This window comes from Hylobates moloch, unplaced genomic scaffold (assembly GCF_009828535.3).
Source record: "Hylobates moloch isolate HMO894 unplaced genomic scaffold, HMol_V3 SCAFFOLD_10, whole genome shotgun sequence".
In the NCBI taxonomy this organism is placed as follows: Eukaryota; Metazoa; Chordata; class Mammalia; order Primates; family Hylobatidae; genus Hylobates; species Hylobates moloch.
The window spans coordinates 98,773,027-98,789,355 of record NW_026652285.1 but is presented as its reverse complement, the minus strand read 5'-3'; the positions used below and the strand labels follow the sequence as shown (position 1 = coordinate 98,789,355).

Here is a 16,329-nt window from a genome sequence, read left to right as displayed (position 1 = left end):
CAACCCTGGAGACCTGCAGGAGTGCGAGCGCTGCGACATTAGTCCCAGGGATCCAACGAAATCTGCCCCCGCTGAGGGCCCCAGCCTGGCATCTCCATTCGGCCTCTCTCTTCTGGTCAATCCCGCTTTAATGGGGGTGGTGGGTGTGCACCCAGAGTTCCACCTTTCCTGGTAAGAGGGGACAGAGCAGGACCCGTGCTCTCGGTCAGAGGAGGCAAAAACGTCCCACTAACCCTCCCCTCATTCATCCTCTAGTCGTGGGGTCATTGTCCCCATTTTCCAGACGCTGCCAATTAAGGCACCCGCAAAACCACCCCTTCCCCCGCCCCCGCGGCAACGCTCCGGCTCCTGAGGCCCAAGCGCGCTCGGAAACGAAAAGCGTCAAGGGGCTACAGGGCCGGAGCCCCCTCTTCCCGCCGTCCTCGGAAGGGGTGGAGGGGACACGGTTGTAAGGTGCTCGGCTTCTTTTCTGTGCTTGACATGAATAAGGGGATTAGGACGGCAAGTTTCCGTCGTTCACTCCGTGGGACAAAGGGCCCCGCGGTTTGAGCGGCACAGCCTCTGATTAAACGACAGAGCCCTGTCACTCAGCACCATCCTAGGTACTTGTGTTCGTGACATAATCTTATTAGAAGATAAAACCGGCGAAATCCTTTTCATAATGAAAAGTTACATTTAATGGCCGGACTCGCCCCCCACCTCCCTCCCCGGAGCCTGCTCGCCTTTCCCCGTTGCTGTTGGATATGGCTCGCCTATAATTGGCATTTAAAGCACCAAGTCCGGGAGAAAAACGGGGTTTAGGGTTTTTGTAATCCCCCTAAACTGTCTTTGTTCGAAATCTCCACAGATACAAGTCTGTTAAGAGTAAATATTTGTGGATTGATACAACCACATTCCCCCCCTGCAAACCAAATCCAAAAAAAAAAAAAAAAAAAACCCGCCACTCGCCGCCCTCGGGCTGGGGTGCAGGAGGGAGGGGGCTGGGGTCGGCCCTAGCGTCCGCGCCGGGAACTCGGCTTTCGGGCCGCCTGGTTGCCTCCAGGAGCTGAGGGACTTTGCACATTTCTCAGGCGGGAAAAGGGTCTTAGATTCTCCCCCGCTACCCCTTATTTTCTGTACTCTCAATAAACAAACCTCCCGAACTTGCTGCTTTTGGCCAGCCCGAGGGGGTCGGCCGGAGGGCTTGGGGAGGGGCGAGGGCTGTGCTCAACAAGGAACGAAAATGCCAACTCTCCCCACCAGTCTTACTCCCTCCAGCGGGGGCCTGCAGTGGCTCCAAGGAGAATCACTGACTCTTTCTGGACTGCGTAAGGCCCCACCTGGCGGGGCACCCCGAGCCCAGCCCAGGAGAGCCCGAGCCACCAAGGGTCGCCGAAACGCTGAGGAGCCCGAAGGCTGCTGCAGGGCCCTGGACTCCGGGCTCCAGCCCAGCGCGTCCCAGGATCGGATTCCTCCATAAATCAGCGGCCGGGTGAAAGGGCTGCGCTTTAGAAAGGGCAGGACCGTGTGCGCGTATTAGAGCGCGCGGTTCCCAAATCCGGGCTAAACCCCTGGTGACACCGAAATTCATCAACCGCCGCTGGCGCCCACGGCTAGGCTGCGGAGCCCAGGAGCCTATGCGTGGTGTCATCCCACTCCCAGGAAAGAACATGGTGCACGAACCGCCGAGAGGTGGGCCTGGAGGGGTGCGCGGGTGGAGGCCGCTGAAAGCCGCCCCATCTGCGTGTCCGGACGTCGTCGAAGGAAGCTCTCCCGCCCAGGGGAAGGCAATTATTCTAACCTTTTTCTTCCTCTGGCCAGGGCTGGCCCTACAGGAGGCAATCCGCGCAGAGGAGGTCAGTGACACCCTACCTCCCAGCCCTCGGGTAGCGACTCCCCCTCCCCACCCCTCCCAGGCTGGGCGTTCTCGGGGAGATTAGCAACAGTGTAGAGCCCGCACCTTCCGGAAGGTCGGTATAGGAGGACTTAGACAACCCATCCGGCTTTGGGAGTTGGATCCGCCTAGGGGGAAATCTGCTACAGGGTAACTCTGGGCCTGGGGGAAATTGTTCAAGCTGCTCAGCCTCAGTTTCCTCCCCTAACCACAGGGTTGGGACAGTACAGACAGTGAACTTCACAGGGGCTCAACAAACACCAATGCCTTGCCCTTCTAAAGGCACTACTGCGGGCTGCCTCCCTGTTCAGTAAGGCTCTGCTCCTGCAAGTTCGCATCTACACTGACCATGTTCAGGAGTCTCTTGGAAAAAAAGGGACCCACGTGTCTCAGTAGTAATGAGGGCCCATCCACAGGCTGGCCTTCGCTCTGAGGAGCAGCCTCTGGCATCCAGACCGGCCCCATGCCCTTTTCAAGGGGGGGGGGGAACACAGGCTCCCAACCTGGGTGAGGAGCAGAAGGGTGGGCAAGACCCCTCTGGGAGGCCTGTCCAGGAGGCTGCACTTTCTGGGCCTCCCACGCAGGACAGACAATGCATTCCTGCCAGACGGGGCTGCCTTCGGCTCATTTCCCAGCAGGAAGGAAGAAAACATACATTGACTGCATGCCCAACACTGGCTGGCATCGGGGTTTGTTCCACTTTATTCTCAAAGCAACCCTGTAAGATTGGAATTACTACCCCCTTTTCACAGAGAAGGGAACTGAGGCTCAGGAAAAGCTGTCAGTCCTTCCCTAAAGGCCCTTGGCCTTTGTCACTGGGAGATGGAGACATTCTGGATCCCCATTCTATAACTGCCAATAAGCTTGCTCTTCCTTTGAGAAAATGTGCCCCACCCAGGACCCCTCCATTTGGAGGAGGTCACCCCAGAGCACCTCGATCCTCTGGAACCCCAAAGGCCTGGGCAGCTCAGTCCTGGTGTGGCGCCCACACCCAACAGCCCAGTAACTATAGCAATCCAGGAGTCACATGACAAGAGTCACAGAGTCCCCTTGGAAGGCAGGAGGCTGGAGAAGGGGGAACAGCAGTCACACCCAACTTGTCCCATCCCAACCCAGTGCTGCTCCTCCCCTCCTGTCGCTGCTGAAGCTCCTGGGGAGGTGCTTGGGGGAGGGACCCCTGGCGGCCCTGTGTCTCAGCATGCTCAGTTCATCTTCAGCTACCCAGCAGCTTGGTGGCTTCCTCATTCCTGCCAGCCCCAGTGGGCATCGCTGTTGCTCTGGGTGGCCGTCACAACCTTCCCCAGCTAGCCACCTCCCCACAGTTCCCGGGGAAGCCTCTCTCACAGCACTGGCCCAGCCAGGAAGCAAACATCTTTGTTTCTTCTGGAACCAGGCTCCAGGAACCGGGTTTTTCCTTCAGCAACACTTCCCCCCAGTTCACCAAGTGCCAAGGCCAGCCAGGTGCCCTGCCATCAGCCAGGACATTCGTCCAGGGCTGGTCCGGGCCAAGATCCCAATTGAGACAAAGCCTCCCCACAAATGTACCCACACATCCCCAGATCCCCAGCCCCTCATCCTCCCTTTGGGGCCCCAAGGTCAGCAGGGCAGGTCCAGCGGCTGCCAGTCAAGATGCTGAGCAGAAATGGATACAGTATTATCCAGGGAATAACAAAGGAAGGGCCCACGCGGAAATTTATTTGTACTGATCAGGCGAAGCAAAGGTAAAGGGCAGAGAGGAAGTGCTGTCAGCCGGCCTGAAACCCAAGAAAGTTGCCATTCCGAGACAGTGGCCCCTTATGCCCCACCACTCCTCACCGCAGCAGTAGTTAAAGCAAACACAGGCCCTTCACTGCCCCGTCAGTTACACCTTCCCCCCAAAATTACACAAACTTTGAAACATTTTTCTGAGAGAAGATGGATGCTTCAGGAGACTTGAGGTCAAGGCTAGGCTGTTTAAAGTACATTATTAACAAATAAACATTTACTGCAAAAAAAAAAAAAAAAAAAAAGGTAGAGAGAGAGAGAGAAAAACCCTATAGGCCACCGGGGAACCAAATCATGTTGCTTTTGGCATCAAATGACAGGAGACATTTATGACATGAATGGAGAACACCAGCCGTTCGATGAAATGGCAAACGTCTGCCACTTCGCTTCCTCTACCTTCGTGAATCAACTTTTTCAAATATGGTTTTCAGCCTTAGCCCTCTCTCACTACCACCGTCTCTCCACTTCTGACTGCAGTGGCAATAAATATATGTAATTTTGGTTTTGCTCTTTGCTGCCATCAGCACAGAATCTGGTTGGAGAGGGCCGGAGGAACTTCCGGCTGGGTCAGCCAGAGAGCCAAGGGCCCTGGGTCCTCGGGCACCCCCAACTGACTGACAGCTCACACGCGGCTCCTTGGATGAGTAGAGTATCCCTCCCTTCCTCCCTCCCCTGGCTGAGGCTTGACTGTGGTGTCCAACAAATTGGAAGTTATAAGTCATGTCGGTGAGAGTATCCTCCATCCTTCAGTCTAACTGATGCCAAAGTAGGACTGGTTTTTTTCCTCTTCCTTTTCTTTATTTTTTGGAAACTCCAGAGCTGCGGGACAAAGGCGGCTCCTTGGAGAAGCATCGCCAGCCACCCATGGGTGGAAACCTCACAAGGCCACAGAGCCTGAGCTGGAGGGGCCTTCTGAGTTCCTGGATTGGTGTTTCTCTACCTTTTAAACCTCATCTTCCTTCTGAGAAATAGACAAATCCCCCGGACCTCTCCCCCACCTACCCCCTTCTCCATTGGCTGAGCTTTATTTTCTGTGGCTTCAATCACAAAACAGTAAGTACAAACAGTTCTTCACATATGAATTATTAAGCTTTTCCAAGCTATATGCAGGCCTTGGAGATGCCAATTGTTTCCCGGTGGAAATACTGTTGCTCTGGACCACCCTCTGTTTGTCCCCAAAGGAAAAAGAGCCCAGCACAGCTGGCCACCCTGTTGCGGCCCTTTCTGATAATGCAGTTGGCATCTGTGCGCACCCACACAATCAGGTTTTCCACCTCTCTTGAGGTGCAGGAGAGGATAACGGATCCCCCGGAGAGTGGAATATTTTTTAAAGTTCCACCAGGTACCTGTGTAATCCTCACAACCACCCTGCAAAGTCACGTCATCACCCCCAGTTTGTTGATGAGGCCCCGGCTCAGAGATGGGCAACCACTTAGTGAAGATCACACAGATGCTAAGACTTGGGGCTGGGAGGTGAACTCAGGTCTGACTCCGAGTCTAAAGCTCTTTTCATGGCTGAGGAAGGCAAGACTTTCACAGCGTCCTACGAAGGGAAAGGCAATGGCTTCCCCAGGGTGCTCCTCATCCTCCCTGCATGGAGAGGCTCATGGTAAACCCTGTGTACCATGGAACCTGGGTATAGAACCTGTTGGCAGCGTGGTGTGTGTCCTTGGAGACAAGGTATTCCCTGCCATGCTCATGGTGAGAACAGTAACAGCAATAACTTCCAGAGTATGATAACAAGCCAGGCAAGATGCCAGGTCCTTTGGGGCACCTTATCTCAAGTCCTTATGAGAACACTTGCCCCCAGCAGAATAAGTCCCCATTTCACAGAGGAGGATCAGGTAGGTGCCAGGGCCGTGTGGTCCCTAAGCCTGGCTCCAATGGACAGGGCAAGAGAGAGCTGACAGTCACCAATCACATACCCCAGAGGAGATCCTCCCAGCCTGCTTCCCCCACTCAAGAAAAATAGGGCAAACAAATAAGGCCACACCAGCCCAGCGCCCGGGGAGTCGAGGGTGAGCCAGGAGTCACTGTGAATAATGTCTCCGTTCAGCAGCAGGGGACTGCAGCCTCAGGAAGGCCTGTGCTTACCGTCTTGCACACAGCCAAGGTGCTGGGGTTAAATGGAGAGGTACCCTCCAAAGGGCCAGAGGGTCCCCATACTTGGGCTGCCAGGGTGAGCCCTTTGGGCCTCAGCCCCCAGAGACAGCACCATAGAAGCCTTTTTGTAAGGCAAAGTCCTAGCTCCTCCTCCCAAGCAGACAGTTTCCAGGACAGGCGCTCTGCAGCCCTGAGTGAGTTTGATGGTTGGGGCAGGGGGGCTCGCTGGTTGGGGTACACACTGGGGAAGGGGTGCTGCTTGAGACTGGCACCCTGCAGGAGGGCCTATGGGAGGCCTTCCAGGCTGGGAGAAGTAGCAGCCAGAGAAGGCCGGAGCCTGACTGCTCTCCCCCTGGGCCACACCCGAACGAACGCGGGAGCTGGATGGGGAGTGCGGGGGGAGAGGTGAGCCTCCCAAGAAGGTCTTTCCCGGGGTAAACACTTCCAAGGAAAGGAATGTGCAGGGCAGAGCGGTTGGGGCACTGGAGCCACAGCCAGCTGGGGGAAATTTTTTAAAAACTCACCCCAGGACTCAAGAGGGCTTTTTGTGAAACTCAATCAAAGCCTCGATACTCCCCTTCTGCCAACGTAGGCACATCCTACCTGGACAGGCGAGCCCAAAGGACCCCCGGCGGGCCCGGCGGAGCCCTGGAAGTCTGTGCCGCCGAGAGGCTCGGCCGCCCGGGCAGGCCCTGCGGGCGGAAGGGCGCCGCGGCCCCGCTGCCGAGGTAGGAGCGCGGCCCGGGCCGGAGCCCCGCGTCTCGCCGTGCACAAAGGCGCCCGCTTGCACCCCAGCGGGTCTCGGGTCGCCAAACCTGGGAGCTGTCTTACAAGCGATTAGACTCCATTTTGTGACAGATTTTTGGACTCTCCCACCGACCCTCCCCCCTTCCGGAGCCTCCTCCAGGAATTCTCCACCTCTTCAGGATAAAAACCCTTTCCAGACGAGCGACAGACGGCAAGAAAAGAGAGTTACATAATTCTATTCGGCCAAGCCGCCAAGAAAAAAACATGAGAGTGGGGAACGAGCCTTATTTTTCATTTGTTCTCCGGTGGAGGACGGTGAAAGGTGTTCCTGATTTGGGGGAGGCTGCGTTTCCTCTCCATTTCCTAACTGGTTTTCTGTCTGAAAAGGCTGCTTTTTCTTTTTTTTTTGAAGGAGCCCCCAACAATCACACATGGGGAAAAAGGAGGCTTTTGGAGTTAAGAGTGAAAATGCCCAAACTCCGCGGCCGGCGCTCTGCTCTGCCCGCCAAGGATGTACAAGAGGATTTTTATCAAATTCGGCTCAATGTGCCCCAGTGTCAATTAATCACCCCCGTGGTGCGTAAGAGAACTTGGCACTTCTGGGTGTCTGGGATCTTTGAGAACAAATCGAAAGGAGGAAGAGACATTTACTAAAAATGGCAACCTCTTTTTAAGGACGGAGCCCTGCAACTCAACCAGGGGTGAGGACACATTTTTCAGAAGTTGTGTTTTGTGGGGGGATTGTTAATTTCCCAATACCGCTGACGCACAGACTCGACAAAACCAAGAAGGCACGTTTCTGTGCCCGCTTGCTTGGATTCCTGTCTGAAAAGCATTTACGCACAGATGAAATAAATATGCATCTGCAATTCTCAAAGAAAAAAAGAAATGTGAATAAAAAAATTTTATTGTGCAAAGAACATCCCTTTCCCGTGAGCTGCTGCCTGCCTGGAGCGGTGCTGCATCTCCCTGTGAAACGACTCACTGGGTATTTGTCCCCAAGATTGTCTTGATAACAACCACCCCACCCCCCACCCCCCACCCCCAGCACATCCTGCCGGCCGGCCTAGCAGATAACTAATTGGCGTTATTGGAAAAAATGGAATGAGGGAGGAGGAGTGAACTGTCCACAGCTAGAATAATGCACTCCCCACCCCAGGCTTCAGCCCCACAGGATCCAGACTGAGTGAGGTCTTCGGACCTGAGATTCGCCCTGTGCCAAAAATCATTCCCAACACACCGGACTGCACTGAAGAAGCTGGCTCTTAGGTGACTCTTTCCTTTTCTTTTTAAAACAAAATATATCTTGGACAAAGCAGTCGCAAATGCTTAACGTTTAATCGTTTTGTAAGATGAGGGGGTGAGCCGCTCATCTCTAAGGCAACATCCAGCTGAAATTTCATGGCTTTACCATTCTGTGCCTGAAGAACCAGGGGTTATCCTTTCTTTTTTTTTTTTTTTTTTTAAAGAGAAGCTCCGTAAATAATTATAGGGAGTGGAGGGAGGGCAGAATATGTACAAGCGATTCATAAGAGTCTTTTCGATATATTAAAAAGTTTTTTTCTTTTTTTTAAGCTGTGCAAATGATTTGGAGGCTGGTTCTAGTTTCCTGGGCCCCCTTCCCCCACGTGTTGTCGTCAAGGCTGGTGGCTGAGCTGGGTGTAAGTGGCACTGCCAGAGCTCGGGATCAGGCAAGCAGAGTGAGGCCAGGGGTGCAGGTCGTGGTGGGGAGGGGGCTAGAGGCTGGTGCACCCTACAGAGGGGCTCCTCTAGCCAGCCCAGAGCCCACAGCCACATCTACCCCAAACTATTTTCCCCATTCAATTTGTGCTGCTCTATGCTTGAACTGTGACTGAACGGAGTGGCATGTCCCTCTCCGGGAACTAGAATCATATTAGTCCAGGGCACAGCACAAAGCCGACCTACGGCAGTGTGCCTAAATCTGGGGTGCTTCCTACTGAGAGGAAGGCCTCAGCTGCACTCTGGGACCAGCAAAACAGCTGAATCTCTGAATGGACTCCAATCCCTACCCAAAGATCCCTCAGCCGGAAGAAAGAGCTAAGTGCAAAAAGCAGCTCAGGCTCAGCCCCCAGACCACCAGGCACAGCCAGAGCCTTTTGGGGTAGAATCCGATGCCCTCTCTAGGGCTCTGGCCTACACTATTTCCAGGCCTCAGTTAAACAGTTGGGCTGCGCTGCTTTCCACTAGGCCCTGGACTGGGGACAATCCCTGGGCAGAGCAGGTAGGTTGCACTCACCACGAGGCGCTGGCAGCCCAGCTTTTCTTTCCCTGGAAGCTTGGGCATACACAGCCCTCTCTGAGCACCAAACCACCTAAGCAGCCTACCCACTCTGCAGCCTCATCCAGGATGGTTTTCTGGCATCACGAAAGTTTTTGCAGGCACCCACTGTGTCTGCAACAGAGCTTTGGGGATCCCCATACCCCTCTTTCAGTTGTGGCTCCTCACTGCCTCCCTCCCAATTGCAGTGCCAGGCAGAAAACCCAACAGGTCAAAAGAAAAAGCCTGCATGTCCTGTTATCTGTCCCCAACCCCGGCCATACAAATCCAGTCTCAGCTGAAAACTAGTTAGCAAGAAGGGCTCAACCCACATCTCCGTCCTCAGCCCTGAGGTTTGGGTTATACCAGGGCAGAGCGGGCCATCCCCCTCCTCAATACACACTACCAGAAAGGAGGCCTTGTGGGGAGGGCTGATTCAGTCAGCTCCTCACTCCCATTGGGAGCCCCAAATTGTAACTTGCCACCTTTTGAGGTCCTCTTCCTAGAATGCTTCTCCAACCAAAGAAAACTGCAAGTACAAAATTCCCGCATGGAACGGTTTGGGGAATATGGACATTCTTTTCTCTCCATCAGGGACTAAAAGTGCAGCAGGGAGCCTGGCAGAAAGGGGGCCTCCCTTGCCGCTCAGGCCGTTCAGTGTCCCAGCACTCCACCTCCTGGCTCCTGGCTCCAGGAATCCCAAACCCCCACACACCAGGACCTTGAAGCAGTCCGCCAGGCTTGGCTCCCTAAAACATTGTTTTCCTTTGGAAATCAATTTTGGGTTCCCAATTCAGGCCTCCGTAGCGCCAGACCCTATATCCCAGGACCCAGGCACCAAATCCCTCGACCGGCCCAGCGCAGGATTCCGGGACAACGGATGGCAACTGGGGGCCGTCCGGAGGCTCCCAGGACCCCATCAGTGCCGGCTGGGCTGGGCTGGTCCGCCCCAGCCCCAAGACGCGCAGTTCTCGGAACCCTTGGAGCTGCCTGGCCCAGCCGCGCACAGAGCCGGCGGCAGAGCGGGCGCGGGCCGGGCCCGGCAGGGGGCTGACCGGGCTCGAGTGCCGGGCGGTGGCGGGGAAGGAGGACGAGAAGCGCTTACTGTTGGTAGTCTTGTTTGCAGTACAGTTTCCGATCCCGGAAGTAGCAGCTGGTGGTGAGGGCTTGCTGACACGCCGCGCACTGCAAACACTCCTCGTGCCAGGACGACTCGTTGACTCGCATCAGGAAGCGGTCGGAGATGGGCCGCTGGCAGCCCTCGCAGACGGCGGGATGCGGGCAGTCGGAGCCTGTAGCGCACAGGGCGAAAGCCCGGCCGTCAGCGCCGCCCGGCCCAGCCCCGGCGTCCCGGTCGCACCGGGCCCACAGCCCCCGGCCCCGAGGGCTCGGGCCGCCCGGGATCACCGCCTGCCGCCTGCGCTCCCCGGACCGCCGCGCCAGGGGCCGTGCGGCCCCGGTTAGTCCGTCCCAATCCTCGGGCTCCGGCGTGGAGAGGCCGCGGGCCTCGAGCCTTGGCTCGGCGCTGTGCTCTCCCCTTCTCCGGAGAATCCGCGCTCCGTGTTAAGACAAATGAGAACGAGCACGGCGCAGGGTGGCCGGCTGGGACCAAGACAGGCGAGGTGAGGCTGGGGCGCTCGCTGGCTGACACGCCCCACGGTGGCGTTCGTGGTCTTCTATCCCCGATCTCCCCAAAATCTGTGGTTTGAGTGACCAGGGAGACGTTTTTCTCTTAGAATCTCCCCCACCCCAGGTGACCTTGCGCCTCTCTCAAGCTCGCCAAGGTGATTGCTAGGTCCTCCATCACCCCTGCCACCCGCCACCTACCACACCGGAGTGGCAGCTCTAGAGCCTAGGCCTGGAAAGGGTGGTGGGTGGCGACTGGAGCTGTCCTGTCCCCTCAGGACGCCTGCCAGAGGCTTACTGGCGGCCCTCTGGCGATCACTCCAGGAGTCCTGTCCCTGCCTCCTCCCCATGTCCTGCAAACCCATTTCCTTTATCCGTTGGCCCGGACGCCCGTGTCCACAGCCGGACGACGCCCCATCCCACGCCCGAGACCACTCGGGAGTTCCGACCCCGCACTCACCCAGCAGCACCCCCAGAGTGGCGGGCCCGGGGCGCAGGGCGTGCTCCTCCATCTTGATGCCGTCCAACATCTTGGCGCAGTCGGTCTGCCCGCGAGGGAAGCACCTCTCCAGCGACTCGGGACCTGTTGCTATATCCATGGGACGCGGGGCGCGCTGCGGACCCCGCCGGCCGGGCTGCTCGCCCGCCGGCCCGTCCACCCGCTCTCCGCCGCCGCGGCCCTGGAGCCGGGGAGGAGCGGCCCCCGCAGGGCAGGGGTTGCGCCGGCCCCCGGCGATCGTGGAGCGGCGACGCGCTGGCCCCGGGCCCCGGCGTCGTGCTTGTTGACCGGGGAGGGGGGGGGGGGGGGGGTGTTGGGGGGGGGTGGGGGTGGGGGCCGGGGAGCCCCGCGGGGGGGGGTCCAGGGGCGGGGGATCGGCCGTCCCCGTATCCAATAATGGTGATGGGCCGGGCCCGGTTTTAGAGTGGGGTGGGGAGGGATACTCCGCTTCAACCCTTGCCGGTTACCCGTCCTGGCCGGGGTTGGCCGCCCGTCCCATCAATAGTGCCGTCCGTCCCCCCGTCGCCCCGGGGTCCGGTCGCCCGGCCGCCCCGCGGGCCCCTCGCAGAAGTTTTGATCGCCTTCGAAACAAATGCCTCTGCTCCACCCCCTTGAAAAATTGATTTGGGAGTTGGGGAGCGAAGGCTTTCTTTTTTCTCCCCTACCTTCTTTATTATTAATATTTTGTAAAGCTCCAGCGCTACGAGGAGTGGCCCCGAGCGAGGTCAGACTGCGCGGACGGCGGGGAGTGCGGCGGCTCCGCCAGGGGACGGCGCCGGCCGGGAGTGAACCCCCTCGGCTGCTCGGGAACCCCCGACTGTCGGCCGAGGTAGGTCGCGGGGGCTGAGTCGGCGTCCCCCGGGCGGCGGCGCCTGCTCCGGGCGGATTGGTCCGCGGAGAGGGCCAGCTCCCAGGAACGAAGGACGGGGGCGGGCAGAAGGCGAGGACGGCTGGTCCTGGACTCATGCGAGGGGGGCCCAGGCCCAGGAATGGGGAGTGAGCCCGGAATGCGGGTGAGGGGTCTGGGAAAGCTCCGGGCCTGGCAGAGATGGGGGGGGGACTGAGCCGATGGGAGGTTGGGGCCCCGGGATCGAGAATGGGGGACGCTGGGCCGACAAGGAAGGTCAGGCCTGGGTTCAGGCGACCGAGAGTTTAGAGGACAACTAAGGTTGGAAAAGGGGTCCCCGGGCAGGGGCAGGAGCAGTGGGCAAGACCCGGGCCTCCTAGGGTTTGCAGTGAGGGGCGCTAGGAGGGAGTGGTGGCCCCACGGTAGCGGCTCTAAAGAAATTAGGTTGGCTGCCAAGATCGGGGTCCTTTGGCGGGCCGGGTGCCCGGCCAGGGGTCGCTGGGACGCGCAGATCAAGGACAGTGCTCTAGCCAGCCTGGGCAAAGTGGGCCTCGGCAACGGGACGCGAAAGCTGGCGAGATGGAGCTGCCGAATCCCGCGCCAGCCGGGCCTGGCACCCGCGTCCGGTGCGAGAGGCCACTGCGTCGGACCGGCTGTCTGCGGCCCGTGGTCCCCACCGACGCGCGGCTCACCGGGGAGCAGGGGGGCGGGTGCGGCCTGGGGTAGCGGCCGGCTGACCCCCCGCGATCCGCTGCGGGGCGGCCCCGGCCCCTCCCGGAGCCAGGCAGCGGCGCGGAGCCGGGCGGGGGCGGAGGGCATGGGGGGCGGGTCCCCTGACCTCGCTGGAGGCGAAAGGGCGGATCGGATTTGGAACCTGCGGGAGGCTTGGTCAGAAGTGGCCCCCTGCGCCGCGGGGCCCCGCGGAGGGGCCTGGCTTTGTGGAGGATTAGAGGCTCCCGCCCCACCCTACCTGCGTGTGTGTCGGTGGGTATCTGTGTGTGTCTGTGGGTGTCGGGCCCCCGCCTCTGCCGCTTTTGCCTCCGTGTGCTCCTTGGCTCTGCACACACGGTGTGTGTGTCCCTGCAACCTTCCAGACTCCCAGGGGTGAATCTGTGGATCTGTGTCTGAGTCCCCGGCACCCGTGTGTGTGTGAATGTGTGGGTCCTTCGTGCCTGTGTCTGGGGTGTGTGTCCGCATCACTTCGTGCGGGGGCCTAAGTCTTTGTGCGTGTCTCAGCCTCTGTATTGTGTCTGCGATCCTTTTCTGTATGGGTATCTCTGTCGCCTTTGTGTATCTGTGCGTATCTCCGGGGTTCTGAATGCTTCTGTGTGCTCGCGTGTCTCCCAGCGTGTGTGTGTGTGTGTGTGTGCGCGCGCGCGTGTGTGGTGGGGGGCTTTGTGCCTTCGTGTATTTCTAGGCGCCTTTGTGTGTCTAGGTCGGGGAGAGTGGACAGTAAATGTGGAGTTTCTCTCCCACATCTCGGTCCCCTCTTTGCTTGACCTGGAAACCCCAGGCCTGGACCCGCGAAGTTGAGCTGGGCCTGAGCCGCTTTCTCCGGGTATCTGGGGCGGGGGCGCGGCTGCTGCAGGGAGAAGCCGGGCGGGCAAGGCTTCGGCGCACAGAGCCAGAGCCCCGAGGCGCGGAGCCCGGCTCGGGGCCGGCGGGCGGAGCAGGCACTTTCTGCCCTCTGCTGGCCGCGGTCCGTCCCTGCAACCGGGGCTGGGCGACTGCCTTCAGGCGAGAGTCCTCGTTCCAGGCCCAGACCGTCTCCCTCTCCTTCAGGGTGCACATGGTAATACTCTCTCGTCACAGGCCCTGCACCCCCAACTCCTGGCGCAGGGCTCCATCCCCTCCCCATCTTCCCTGTGCCTGGCCTCTCCTACCCTACAGCTCTCCTTTACCCCTCCTTGGCTGAATGAGGGGCCCTGCGACCCGGCCTCCCAGGCTTCTCTAACTCGGGTTGGCGTCCAGTGCCGATCTGGGGCCGCTGGCTGTGCCCAGAGGCGCATTGCCCGGACAACTCGAAGGCCTGGTTTCAAGGCAGGAGAACTTGTGGGAAGTCCCCGCTCCGTGCCGCGTCTGGTCTGTCCTGGGATGCATGCATTCTCAGCGCCTCTTCCGCGCTCCTGCCAGTCATATCCCACGCCACCAAGGCGGATATAGGGCGGTCTGCCGCGATGCGGCCCGCGCCCAGGTAGGGGCGCTGGCTCGGTGGACGCCAGAGCCTGACTGCCTTCTCTGGTCTGGGGTGGGGCTGCTGAGTCCACACCCCTTGGGCCCCTCTGCATGCCTTCCCTGCTGTCCATTCATTCCCCCTACACACACACACACACACACACACACACACACCCTCCCTATAGGCCCCGTTCCTTGCCCTTTGTCCTCACTCCTCGTGTCCCGTGCTCCCAGCTGAGTTGGCCGGTCTCGGGTCCTTCGCACGCAGACGCGCAGAGGCCCCAGGTCTTTCCAGCACAATCGGGGCTCCCGCGCCTGTCCACCGCTTCCCTTGCCGAAGAAACGGTCGACTGGACGGCACAGCAGGGGCCGAGGCCCAGAGCCGGCTCCTGCCCGCAGGCGGCGAACGGCACCTTTTTCCGCCAGGCCCCTGCGGGTGCGATCCGTGACCCGCAGATTCTCCCAGGCGCCTCTGGCCCACGACGCGGGGGCCGCTCGCTCCACGCAGGCGGCTCCGGGATGCTCTCCCGCTCGGATTTCAGCGGCAGAAACAGCCTCGGATTCTCTCTACCTAGGGGAAAGACTGAGTCGGCGGCTCAGAAACACTGGAAGAAGCGAGAATGGAAAGGGGGGCTCTGGAGCGGGGGTCCCGGCTCCTTCCAGTCTGCGGACGCCCCAGCTCCATTGAGCCCCGCCCTAGCCCCCGTTGCTCCTCTTCTTAGGGCCTTGCACCCTCTCCTCTGTGCTACCCGCCTCCCTCGAGCACGGCTCTATGAGCTGCCCTCCCCCACCCCACCCAGCCCTGTCCATCCCGCCCCAGGCTGTCTGGACTGTTTTGTGCTTCTGACCAGAGCCAGAGCCACACTGCCCCCTCCCAGTTTACCATCCCAGCTGGAGGCACGGATCTAGGGCAGCGCAGGGTGCAGTCCTGGCTGGGTTCGGAGGAGTGGGAAGGCAAGGACCAGGAGCCGCGAGTGTCTCTATTCCACTCTGCCGGGAGAGCCAGGGCTGCAGAGAGCCTGGGCCGTCCCACGCTGCCCCGGCGCCATCAGCCCTGATGAACCTCAAATCCTGGAGAGGCGGCCAGACTTGGGGGACCAGAGCCGTCCCAAGCAGTGGGCCAAGTTGGGGGCTGATATCCCTGAGAGGTGGCCCCGGGTCTAGGGTCCTGGGAGAACCACACTGACTCCGGAAGTGGAGCGGGAACACCCAGAGACTGAGTGCTGGAAACTTTCCAGCCAGCAGTGACCATGTTATGCTTTTTGGACCCCAGCGGGGCTGGACCCCAGGGCACATGCACCAAAGTGTCAGGCCCCTTCTCAGCTAGAGATGGCCATGTATGATCATCACAGAGTAACACAGCCACCTTGCCGCAGCGCGGTGCAAGTGTCTGTGGTCTTGCTGTGCCGGTGGGAGACCTCACAGCGACCTTGAACCCAGATGGAGGCCCACACAGAGGAGTAAAGGGATGGAGCCCAGCTGGGGTCCTTTGAATCCGGGCTGGGAACTGGTTCTCTCTCCCATTGGGGTTTTCCAGCCTGATGGGAGAGGGGCTGCAGGGAGACAGGATTTGTTGCAGAATTTGCTGGTGAGGCAGAGCTGGGGCTCTGAGGCTGCATACAAGTGTGTGTGTCTGTGTGCAGCAGGGAGACAGCCAGCCCCAGCAAAGCCCCTAAGTCCTTCCTGCAGCTTCCCCTTCAGTGGGTAGGGGCTCTGGCCACAGACCCGTGACTTTCCAGCACAAGGTCTGGGTCTTTAGTCATGGGATTCCTCCACAGTGGGTCAGGAGAGGGCTCCCTTAGAGCCCAGGCTGCTGTCAGCTCTCAGGACTGGAGCTCTGAGGGAGACGGTGCCCTGGCCGGGTGGCCCAGTGCTGAGGTCTCGCAGTGGCTAGGAGTGGTCAAGAACAGGTCTTGGGGAGCCACCCAGATCTGGTTCAGGATCTGGCCATGGGACCTCAGGAAGGTCCTGCCCTACTCTCTGCACCTCAGCTTCCTCATCTATCCCACAGGGTTGTGGAGAGGCTGAAACGTAAGTGCTCACCACAACACCCAGCACCTACCAGGCTTCTATACATATTTGGTAAATAATTGGATGGACACTTTGGGAGGCTGAGGCCCGTGGATCACGAGGTCAGGAGTTCAAGACAAGCCTGGCCAGCATGGTGAAACCCCATCTTTACTAAAAATACAAAAATTAGCTGGGCATGGTGGCATGTGTCTGTAATCCTAGCTACTTGGGAAGCTGAGGCAGGAGAACTGCTTGAATCCAGGAGGTGGAGGTTGCAGTGAGCCAAAATTGCACCACTGCACTCCAGCCTGGGTGACAGAGCAAGACTCCGTCTCAAGTAATCATAATAATTGGATGGAAGAGGGGCCCTGCTACCAAGACTTGGGGAAATCACAGCTCCCTCCTTC

At 59.2% G+C, this 16,329-nt stretch overlaps 1 protein-coding gene across 3 annotated transcripts in view; it reads right to left on the bottom strand.

The window, feature by feature from the left end:
- Window positions 1-10,990, bottom strand: part of LMX1B (LIM homeobox transcription factor 1 beta) — an 81,740-nt gene extending 70,750 nt beyond the window's left edge. For all 3 annotated transcript variants that reach the window (XM_032162701.2, XM_032162702.2, XM_032162703.2), the window contains exons 1-2: window positions 10,852-10,990; window positions 9,871-10,057 (exon numbers count right to left, since the gene is read on the bottom strand). In XM_032162701.2, coding sequence (XP_032018592.1) covers window positions 9,871-10,057; window positions 10,852-10,990 — 326 coding nt within the window. The remainder of the gene's footprint in view (window positions 1-9,870; window positions 10,058-10,851) is intronic.
- Window positions 10,991-16,329: the final 5,339 nt, after the last annotated feature.